Here is an 11415-nt window from a genome sequence, read left to right as displayed (position 1 = left end):
ACGGACACAGTCTCTCTCAACCCCGCAAAAGATGAACCCAACCCTGGCTTTGCTGCTGCTCTGCCAGCTTGCCTTGTATACGTCAGTGACATCCAAGAAAGGTATGGCGCAAATGATTTGATTACGTCAGTATTTTTCAATTACAGAATATATACTACAGTGTTGGTTTCAAAAGACTCAGTAACCTATGCTTTAGCCGTGTTTCCAATGTGTTTTTATATCATTTACGGCGCAGCGTTATGTTTGTCTATCAATATTCCCATTTATCCTCAGTATGTGGCCACCCACCCGTGGCCGACGGTATAGATACACTGGGTCTAAAGCGTGAGTACGAGATTGGAAAAGAGGTGACCCTGGTGTGTGAGCGGGGATACACACCTGGGAAAGCCAAGACTGCCAGGATCACCTGCTTGGCCTCGGGAGAGTGGACCAAAGTGGACCTTGTGTGTTCTCGTAAGTTCCAACCCATTCACAAAACATCCATTACATAATGTGAAGCATAAATTCAGGTAAATTGTTGGGTTTTCCAGATGTCCTGCTTATTTGTCCCTTGATTCAAGGAATCTTCCAACTGGGATTTCTGGAAAACCTGGGAATTTTGGGAATGTTTCTGAGAATTCCGGAACCCTAAAGTCACATATACAGTACCATGGACAGTCCAGACTTTAGCAAGGGGATAGGGATATGGTAATATATTTTATTAACAACATAAAAGGCATAAATCATATCCACGTGAATCTTATACATTTTTTGACACAGCAAAGATGTGTCCTCTCCCCAAGCCTATGCAAAAGCCAGGGATGATTGACGTGCCATTCAAGAGTGTGCTCAACTACACATGTGATGATGGGTGAGGGAAATTCAGTGTGGTTTAGTTCTGACTACATTTAGCTGACTCTGCATCTCAGACCAATAAGAATTTGTGTTCTTCAGGTACGTCATGATAGGAGCCAATGAGAGTGTGTGTTTACACGACGGTACCCTCAGTGCACCACCACCAATGTGTAAAGGTATACCATACCTCAAGAATGTAACATTGCTTTTCTCCATAGTTTGTCTAAATATGAAAATGTAGTCTAAATTATTTAAAATATTTCTTCCCTGCAGCTGTGAGTTGTGCTCTGCCTCAAGCACCTATGCATGGTAAAATTGTCTATGACAATAAGAAGTTCACTGGCAATGAAATCCAGTACGGACAGAGTTGGACGTATGAGTGTTTGCCACCAAGAGCTCCTATTGGTAACGAGAGAGGATCGTGCTTGGCCAGTGGAAACGTGACTGAGCCACCGGTATGCAAGGGTAGGTTCAGACAGTGGCAGCATACGCCAAATGGTTGGTGAACAAATCTAATTGGTTGAGAAGTTTTTGGTTGAACCACTGATAAATTATCAATTATCTTTTAGGTCACTTTATTACATGGATCTAGCCTTTTGGGGCCCTACTTGAGATTTGGTTGCCCCCCAAAAATGTTGTATAGTTTATTCCCTGCAATTCTTCCCATTTTGCCAAGGGGTGGAGATCATTTTTTTTTTTAAATGTAAAAGCTAATTTCCTGCAATTCTACCCATTTTGCCATTACTTATGCCATGTTAATGATATCTGAGTGAGAGTGACTAACAAAATCAATAGGGGCCCCTTGGAGGTCAGCAAATTTATTTGGCAAACTTTCCAAATGTTGACAATTGATACATTTGCATAATCCATCTTCCTCTGTTTATGCCTTAATTTAATTATTTTGAATTTAGATTAACCCTGACAATATTACTTGAAATAGGTTATTGCATTGTTAATGCACTTTCACTAGCCCATGACTTTTCTGACCTGTTGCAGAGGTGAGTTGCTCCATCCCACCAACGATAGACCACGGCATCATCACCTTTGCTGTGATGAGGGAGGTTGGCTACAAGGAGAAGGTCAAGTACCAGTGCCAGGAACACTACGTTCTGGACGGCTCTGAGGAAATACAGTGTCAGAATACAGGCAACTGGTCCACTTTGCCTGTTTGCAGAGGTGAGTCAATGAGTCAGTGTAGGGTGAAGTTGCCCTTAGACCCTGATCTTTGGTCAGTTTTGCATTTCCCTCACTAATGGTTAAGGTTAGGATTGGGGGAGAGGAAGCTGACCCTATAACTGTACATAGAGGAGGCTGGTGGGAGAAGCTAAAGGAGGACAAGCTCATTGTAATGGCTGGAATGGTTTAAATGGAACGGTATCAAACACATCAAACATATGGAAACCACATGTTGGACTCTGTTCCGTATATTCCATTCCAGCCATTACAATGAGCATGTCCTCCTATAGTGCCTCCCACCAGCCTCCTCTGCTGTATATAGGGGAAAGTTCACACCCGAGCTATTGAGTCATAGAAAAGGTTGCACTGTTGTTACTCTTGTGGGAATGTCACTTGTGTGTGTCTGTATACCAAACCAGCTTGTTGACTTACATGTGAGTAGATGTGTATCAGCAACCATTTATTTCATCTTTGATGACTGAAATGATTGCGTAATGAGAGCGTACTGCCGTTGTGCCTTTGAGCAAGGCACTGCATTCCCAAAACTTCTCCGGGGTCGCTGCTGTGTGGCTGACCATGTGTTGCTCCCAACCTATTGTGTACGTGGTGTGTCAGTTTGGGTACTGATATAGAAGAAAATTAAAGAATTTCCATGATCTATTTCATTTCATTCTATTCCAATTCTATTCAATTCTAAACTGAGAGTTATGTTGCTTTGCTTGTCGTCGCTTTACTGCAGCCCCCTGTAAAGTTAACATCAACAGAGGTCGCATCTTCTACAACGCCAAGAAGATCTGGATTGGGGATCTGAAACCCAATAGAGTCCTTCATGGGGAGTCTGTTGTGTTCTACTGTCTGAACAAGGAGCTGAAGTGTGGCATTCCAGTAGCAAGTCAGTGCATCGACGGCACACTCAATACCCCAGAATGTTTTAAAGGTGAGGCCTGTCGTACCAAGATAACATGGTCACGTTCATTATGGCATTTTACAACGTAAATCAAAAATGAGTGTTTCTTATTAGTCTCTCCATGTTTCAGTCCATTTTCTTCCATTTGATGACTAATGAACACGACCCAGAATAAAAATGTGTTGTGGTCCCATTTTGAAAGCTTCCCAAACGCTGCTTAGCTGAGTCCTCAATATTCGCACCACTAAAATGCCAAATGTGTTTGTGTGTCTGTCTTTCTCTTAGAACCAGGCAAGATGGAGTACACCCTCAAGCCCAAATCACTTCCATCTGAGATTGCGACGTGTCCTGCCGACCTCACAAAATAAACACAATACAAAGAGGAAGAATAGGGCAAATAAATGACAAATAAACATGACTTTTTTAAAATGATCTGTTTTAGCAGTCTAATTACTTTGTGTCGAAATAATCTAGCCTTGCTTTGCTAATAACCTGTCATATCCATAACTTTAATGAGCCTGAATTTGATTGCCTGTTTAGTATAGTACATGATGTCTGAAAACAACACTAGATGTCAGTATAGGATTATAGTATTTGGAAGCTCTGCTCATACACAAAGGGCTCTGCAGTTTTGGGAGAGAAAAACAAGTTACTTTTTAACTCAGAGTAAACAAACCTTTGTTTTGACTTGAACTCGGTATCTGACTGAACTCTTGCAATTTTGCAACAAGAACATCAAACACAAACTGTATGAGATTACAAATTGCATGTCCTTCCAGGTTAACGGATACAACCCCACAAGTAAAGATTTCATAGTGGTAGGTCTGCGTATGTAGATCTACACCACTGCATCATCTAGCCACATCAATGTTATAGTGCTAGAATAGTTTCAGTCAACTTTATTGTACCACATAAATGGATTGAAAGCACATTCTATTTCGCAGACATGGTTTGATGAAGATAACTTGTTGATGTGTACTAGGAATAGGGGTGGGGCATATAACCAGTAAGGCTCACAAAGGTCTGGTGTGTTACGGTGAATTACAAAAATACTAAAAGACCCCGAGGTTGCCTCATTCTGCGTTGTCATCGACTCTTATCTATATACCCTGAGTAACATGAAAAGTTGGGAGCTCCAACGACATTCAGATTTTTTTTACCCTTGAAAGCAGAGAGGAGAGGACACTCTCTCCACACCACAGACAATGGCCCCAAGTCTGTCTTTGCTGCTGATCTGTCTGCTTGCCTTGTATACACCAGTGACATCCAAGAAAGGTACAGTATCTATTAATACATAATCTACACTGAACAAAAATATAAGCGCAACATGCAACAATTTCAACAATTTCACTGAGTTACAGTTCATATAAGGAAATCAGTACATTTAAATAAATTCCTTCTGTCCTAATCTATGGATTTCACATGACTGGGAATACAGATATGCATCTATTCGTCACAGACAACCGTTGAAAAAAATTTAGGGGCGTGGATCAGAAAACCAGTCCGTATCTGGTGTGACCACCATTTTTCCTCATGCAGTGCGACACCATCTCCTTCGGATAGAGTTGATCAGGCTGTTGATTGTGGCCTGTGGAATGTTGTCCCATTCCTCTTCAATGGCTGTGCGAAGTTGCTGGATATTGGCGGGAACTGGAACACGTTGTCGTACACATCGATTCAGAGCATTCCAAACGGGCTCAATGGGTGACATGTCTGTTGAGTATGCAGGCCATGAAAGAACTGGGACATTCTTAGCTTCCAGGAATTTTGTACAGATCCTTGCGACATGGGGCCGTGCATTATCATGAGATGATGACGGCAGAATGGCACGACAATGGGCCTTGCCACAATATCTCTTTGTATTCAAATTATCATGGACAAAATGCTATTGTGTTCGTTGTCCGTAGCTTGTGCCTGCCCATACCATAACCCCACCACCACCATGGGGCACTTTGACAACGTTGACATCAGCGAACCGCTCACCTGCAAAACGCCATACATGCCCAATACAGTTGAAACCAGGATTCATTCTTGAAGAGCACACTTCTCCAGCATGCCAGTGGCTATCGAAGGTGAGCATTTGCAATGCCAAACTGCAGTCAGGTCAAGGCCCTGGTGAGGACAACGAGTACGCAGATGAGCTTCCCTGAGACAGTTTCTGACAGTTTGTGCAGAAATTCTTTGGTTGTGCAAACCCACAATTTAATCAGCTGTCTGGGTGGCTGGTCTCAGACAATCCCGCAGGTGAAGAAGCTGGTTGTGGAGGTCCTGGGCTGACATTGTTACACGTGGTCTAAGGTTGTGAGGCCAGTTGGATGTACTGCCAAATTCTCGATAAAGATGTTGGATTATGGTAGAGAAATTAACATTCAATTGCACGCTCCCTCAAAACTTGAGACATCCGTGTTGCGTGACAAAACTGCAGATTTTAGCGTGGCCTTTTATTGTCCCCAGCACAAGATGCACCTGTGTAATGATCATGCTGTTAAATCAGCTTCTTGATATGCCACACCTGTCAGATGGATGGATTATCTTGGCAAAGGAGAAATGCTCACTAACGGGGATGTAAACAAATTAGTGCAATACACTTGAGAGATAAGATTTTTGTACTTATGAAACACTGCTGGGATTTTTTATTTCAGCTCATGAAACATGGGACCAACACTTTACATGTTGTGTTTATATGTTTGTTCAGTATGTCCCAGTTTTGGCCTATTGATTTTAGAAGCCTTTTGTGTTTCTGTGCTGTATGCTGTTCAATATTGCTACGTACTCTCAGAGTGGGCTTGTGTCATGTTGACGAATACTTTCAGTTACTGTCAGCTGAAAGTAAAAATACACTTTATTTTAATAGTCCACCTACCTTTATGCTCAACAAACTATCACTCGACTACAAGTAACATGCCTGGGGAGTTGCACCGGCACTTCTTTGGTTAATCTGTGTCCATGTTTATTTCTGTGTCTGTGTGTGTTTCTGTGTGTGTGTATGTTTTATTGACCCATCCCGTTATCTGTCTGCCCCCTCAGAATGTGGCCGCCCGTCCCTGGGTGACGGTATGGACCTGGAGGGGCTCCAGAGGGTGTACTCCCCCGGAGACGTGGTGGTGCTGTCTTGTAAACGAGGATATACACCCACCTCAGGCTCTCGCACAATCATCTGCACTGCTAGTGGACAATGGACCAAGTCTAGACTCAAGTGCTCAAGTAGGTCGCTGTTATAAAGTTGGACCAAAAACAGTAGTACTGTTCATGTATCATCATTTGATCCTCATAAAAACATTCCAAGTATTATCAGTTAATACTCAGTATATTCCATGTATTATCAGGTGATACTCAGTATATTGCAAGTATTATCAGTTGATACTCAGTATATTGCAAGTATTATCAGTTAATACTCAGTATATTCCATGTATTGTCAGTTGATACTCAGTATATTCCATGTATTGTGAGTTAATACTCAGTATAGTCCATGTATTGTCAGTTAATACTCAGTATAGTCCATGTATTGTCAGTTGATACTCAGTATATTACAAGTATTATAAGTTGATACTCAATATATTACAAGAATGATCAGTTGATACTCAATATATTACAAGAATGATCAGTTAATACTCAATATATTACACGTATTATCAGTTGATACTCAGTATATTCCATGTATTATCAGTTGATACTCAATATATTGCAAGTATGATCAGTTGAAACTCAGTATATTCCATGTATTATCAGTTGATACTCAGTATATTACAAGTATTATCAGTTGATACTCAATATATTACAAGTCTGGTCAGTTGATACTCAGTATATTGCATGTATTATCAGTTCATACTCAGTATATCCCATGTATTATCAGTTGATACTCAGTGTATTCCATGTATTATCAGTTGCTACTCAGTATATTAGTATTATTATAAGTATTATCAGTTGATCAGTTGGTATTCTTCACACTGGGGCCCCACAGGGGTGTGTACTTAGGTCCCTCCTGTATTCCCTGTTCACCCACGACTGCGAGGCCAAACACGACTCCAGCACCATCATTAAGTTTGCTGACGACACAACAGTGGTAGGCCTGATCACCGACAACGATGAGACGGCCTATAAAGAGGAGGTCAGAAAACTGGCAGTGTGGTACCAGGACAACAACCTTTCCCTCAATGTGAGCAAGACAAAGGAGCTGATTGTGGACTACAGGAAAAGGTGGGCCGAATAGGCCCCCATTAACATAGACGGGGCTGTAGTGGAGAAGGATCGAGAATTTCCAGTTCCTTTGTGTCCACATCACCAACGAACTAACATGGTCCAAACATACCAAGACAGTCGTGAAGAGGGCACGACAAAACCTTTTCCCCCTCTGGAGACTGAAAAGATTTGGCATGGGTCCCCAGATCCTCAAAAGGTTCTACATCTGCACCCCCGAGAGCATCCTGACCGGTTGCATCACCGCCTGGTATGACAACTGCTCGGCATCTGACTGTAAGGCGCTACAGAGGGTAGTGCGAACGGCCCAGTACATCACTGTGGCCAAGCTTCCTGCCATCCAGGACCTGTATAATAGGCGGTGTCAGAGGAAAGCCCATAAAAATGACAGAGACTCCTGTCACCCAAGTTATAGACTGTTTTCTCTGCTACCGCACGGCAAGCAGTACCAGAGCGCCAAGTCTAGGACCAAAAGGCTCCTCAACAGCTTCTACCTCCAAGCCATTAGACTGCTGAACAATTCATAAAAATCGCCCCTGGACATTTTTACATTTACCCCCCAACCCCTGTACACTTCAGCTACTCACTGTTTATTATCTATGCATGGTCACTTCGCCCCCACCTACATGTACAGATTACCTCAACTAGCCTGTACCCCCGCACACTGACTCGGTACCGGTGCCCCCTGTATATAGCCTCGTTATGTTATTCTTATTGTGTTACTTTTTATTATTACTTTTTATTTTAGTCTACTTGGTAAATATTTTCTTCTTCTTGAACTGCACTGTTGGTTAAGGGCTTGTAAGTAAGCATTTCACGGTAAAGTCTACACTTGTTGTATTCGGCGCATGTGGCAAATAGTTTGATTTGATTTTGATTTGATCTGATACTCATTGATGGAACTGTTGAGCATTGCTGACTGATTATTTTGTACTTCTGACGCAGCAAAGAGTTGCTCCTTCCCAGAAGCATTGGACCACGGAGACATGGAGTTTGTGGACATTGTCTACCAGAGTACCATCAACTACACCTGCCACGAGGGGTATGGGGAATACCGTTTACAAATTCTATTTTCGTGTCTCATTGACGACTGGTCACCTCTCTGTGCTGTCAAAGTCTATAACGTGTTGTTGTATCAAACACATGTAAAGTAGGTCAACGTTGAAATCACTGTATACCCATACACCTAATATAGTGTCTACTTGATGTTTGTTTTTTTATTATCACATAATTTGACAGATTACGGTAATGTTGTCTACAGGTATACCCTGCAAGGAGCCAGTACCATTGAGTGCTTGCATGACGGTCAATGGAGTGATCCACCACCGACGTGCACACGTAAGCGTCTGCCTTATACTGAAATGCATAGCTACTCTAGCACTGAACAGTAATGATTCAGCATGATCTCACATTGATAATGCATACAAACTCACATTGACAATTACAAATCTATAAGCACAATGTAAACGTGGCCTTATTGCTGTAACTGTAAAGAGCATTCTACAATGTGTAAAATGGAGATTTGAATAATGGCTTTACTGTAGGCTATATTATTCATATTCATATGTTACATCGTATGTCTCTGATAAAAAAAAAAATATAGAGAATATCACGTATTTGGATCAAATGTGCTTGATTAATGAGCATGTGAATGAAATCTCTCTCCTCTGTTAGCGGTGATGTGTGGTCTTCCTCCAATACCTAAATATGGGAAAATAGTCTACGACAGTAAGTTCACAGGCAACATGACGGTGTTTGGTTTTGGGGGGACCTACGAGTGTTTCCCTCCACTTGTCCTCATAGGCAATGAGAGGGGATCGTGCAGCACTAACGGAGACTGGACTGAGCCACCAGAATGTAAATGTAGGTACAGTATTATCAGTCAAAGTCTCTGATCTGTTGTATTGCTGCAGGTAGCTTAGAGCAGGGATGGGTCACTTTGATGGTGGTGGGGGCTGGTTTAACTACCCATGCCGACAAGGTGAAAAATCTGTCGATGTGCCCTTGAGCAAGGCACTTAACCCTAATTTTCTACAGGGGCCCTGTATGTGACAATAAAACATCTTTATATTTATTGCTGAACACTTCATGTCACCTCCGTAAAAGGTGCCATCCATAACTTTTGTAAACTGAGGTGGATGGTTATTGGCTCGTGTATCCGTTTGTTACTTTTCGTTTTGGCCAGACATGTTTGTGATACCTCTGAAGAAATGAAGTGATTTGCTTTGTGGATGAAGTTAAAGTGGTATTCTGACCACACACTAGCCCCGACTGACCTCTGTTTGTTTCCAGTGGTGACCTGTTCAGCTCCAACAGACATCAACAACGGCTACATGAATATTCATGATAAGAGGGAGTACGGCTTCAAGGAGACGGTCAGATATGGATGTAATATAGACTATGTCCTGGATGGGCCTGTGGAGATCGAATGTCTCCAAACAGGGGATTGGTCAATAAAGCCAGCTTGCAGGGGTAGGACCACCAATTTTGTGACAATTTTGTAATTTTGCTTTGTTTTAATACATTGTTTTACCTATCAAATCAGTGTTTTTGAATAGCTGAATGTTGCTGTTTTTTTTATTCTAAATTCTTATTCATCATAATTTCCCTCTTTGTTCCACAGTTCCCTGCAAGGTAGATATTAAAAGAGGACGCATCCTTTACAATGGAAGGACATTTTGGATAAAGGATTTCGAGCCCAATAAAATCTCACATGGGGAAGTCCTCTCGGTCTACTGTATGAACAAGGAAAAGAAGTGTGGCTATGCAGTGTCAACCCAGTGCATCGATGGAAATCTCAAGATCCCAGAATGCTTTGAAGGTGTGTTTTTTTTTTCTTGCTAGCTATTTTCGCTGTAAAAAAAATAACAACATTACCATCAAGTCTTCATGATGTGTGGGTGTTTTCCTTTCTAGAACCAAGTGATAAATTCGACGATGATTCCCTGCCATCTGAGATAGCCCAGTGCTGAAACTCAACTGTTCATGACAAAGCAAATCGAGACCGAGAACATTGATTGCCTGAATTAAATGTCAATAAAACCATGTGTATATCTATGTAATGCTATGTATTTGTTCCTCGGGAAAAAAATTCTGTAGAGATCAAATTTTACGATGAATAAAAAAATACTGTTTTCTTGTAGATGGTTTAACCCAACATCTTACCCAATAACAGTAGAAGTTTAATTTACAAAGGATGTCACATGATGTCAGTGTTGTACAGCTGTGAGATACTCTGTCAGGTCAAGTGGTCAGGAAAATCTCAAACATGCATGTATGCAAACACACACACACACACACACACACACACACACACACACACACACACACACAAAACTCATTGCTACACCACAGACACACTGTAGACAGAGGGGACGAGAGAGAAAAGGGGCATAAAAAGCGAGAGAGCAAACAAGTGACAAGGGGAGATAGAGAGCGAGACAGAGAAGTCAGAGAAGACAAGTCAGCTCCCAAAATAATACATTTCTACTACAAAACAGAACTCTACCTTCCTATCCAGTGATTCATATGATAACCATACAGTCGACTGCAAGGCGGCCACAGTGCAACCCCATCCCGGTAACCCAAACCGCTTTGCATGTCTATTCTAACAGAGATTAGCCCTTAGTTGCTCTTGCCCTGCTATGCGGTTTGTTTGATCCGCTGTCCTTGGCCGTCAGCTGGTGGCCAGAACTATTTCCCCCCCTCGCGGGGGCGGCCGGTTGATTGTACTGAGTCATGAGAACTGACTCTCCTTCCCCGCTGGGGCAGCGAGGCAGGACATGAAAGAACTGCAGAGGCCGACTGTAGGTGGAGTCACAAGGGTTTCCAGTGGTTACTGAATGGAGGGAGAGAGACAGAGAGAGATAGAGAGAGAGAGAGAGAGGGAGACAGAGAGACAGAGAGAGAGAGAGAGACAGAGAGACAGAGAGACAGAGAGACAGTGAGACAGAGAGAGAGAGAGACAGAGCCAGAGAGAGACAGAGAGACAGAGAGAGAGAGAGAGAGAGACAGAGAGACAGAGAGGTGGGGGGTTGGTGTTGTAAGAATACTTCAGACAGACAATTTGTTTCTGTTTACGTGTCCCACCATAGAAAGAGAAAAGAGATAGAAAATACATTTCTTCATTGCCTCAGGATGTGCCACGACCGCACTTCCAAACACGACAGCATGTTCACCAACCAACTATAGCCCGACACTAACTATTTCACACAAATGCATTCAACTTATGTCACAAAATATTAATCTGGACCAAATATCAGCAAAGTTGCGGAGAAGTTCTTTAGATATTGACTTTAAAT

At 42.2% G+C, this 11415-nt stretch overlaps 2 protein-coding genes across 3 annotated transcripts; both read left to right on the top strand.

Annotated features, from left to right (window-relative positions):
- On the top strand, positions 1-3349 carry LOC110493702 (beta-2-glycoprotein 1). Its single transcript, XM_021568116.3, has 8 exons — positions 1-101; positions 274-453; positions 760-850; positions 934-1010; positions 1108-1299; positions 1831-2010; positions 2750-2947; positions 3203-3349. The coding sequence occupies exons 1-8, from the start codon at positions 32-34 to the stop codon at positions 3283-3285; spliced, it is 1071 nt and encodes a 356-aa protein (XP_021423791.2). The 5' UTR covers positions 1-31; the 3' UTR covers positions 3286-3349.
- A 345-nt stretch (positions 3350-3694) lies between these two features.
- LOC110493703 (beta-2-glycoprotein 1) lies at positions 3695-10256 on the top strand. Of its 2 annotated transcripts, none has more exons than XM_021568117.3 (8): positions 3695-4192; positions 5945-6121; positions 8060-8156; positions 8376-8452; positions 8789-8977; positions 9407-9586; positions 9738-9935; positions 10031-10256. In XM_021568117.3, the coding sequence occupies exons 1-8, from the start codon at positions 4123-4125 to the stop codon at positions 10084-10086; spliced, it is 1044 nt and encodes a 347-aa protein (XP_021423792.3). In that variant the 5' UTR covers positions 3695-4122; the 3' UTR covers positions 10087-10256. The 2 variants fall into 2 exon arrangements, with proteins under 2 accessions (XP_021423792.3, XP_021423793.3); XM_021568118.3 differs by having other exon boundaries at positions 3730-4192; positions 8789-8842.
- Positions 10257-11415: the final 1159 nt, after the last annotated feature.

The sequence above is a fragment of the Oncorhynchus mykiss genome, chromosome 17 (assembly GCF_057628025.1).
Source record: "Oncorhynchus mykiss isolate SJ-2025 chromosome 17, ASM5762802v1, whole genome shotgun sequence".
Lineage (NCBI taxonomy): Eukaryota > Metazoa > Chordata > Actinopteri > Salmoniformes > Salmonidae > Oncorhynchus > Oncorhynchus mykiss.
The sequence above is the reverse complement of the archived record's forward strand: the minus strand, read 5'-3'. Positions and strand labels throughout refer to the sequence as shown.

Bases quoted from the DNA above. Each gene is read 5' to 3' on its own strand.
- LOC110493702 (XM_021568116.3), top strand. From the start codon at position 32: ATGAACCCAACCCTGGCTTTGCTGCTGCTCTGCCAGCTTGCCTTGTAT. The intron at 102-273 runs GTATGGCGCAAA...ATTTATCCTCAG, and splicing joins GTCAGTGACATCCAAGAAAG to TATGTGGCCACCCACCCGTG. The intron at 2,011-2,749 runs GTGAGTCAATGA...GCTTTACTGCAG, and splicing joins CACTTTGCCTGTTTGCAGAG to CCCCCTGTAAAGTTAACATC.
- LOC110493703 (XM_021568117.3), top strand. From the start codon at position 4,123: ATGGCCCCAAGTCTGTCTTTGCTGCTGATCTGTCTGCTTGCCTTGTAT. The intron at 4,193-5,944 runs GTACAGTATCTA...CTGCCCCCTCAG, and splicing joins ACCAGTGACATCCAAGAAAG to AATGTGGCCGCCCGTCCCTG. The intron at 9,587-9,737 runs GTAGGACCACCA...TTTGTTCCACAG, and splicing joins AATAAAGCCAGCTTGCAGGG to TTCCCTGCAAGGTAGATATT.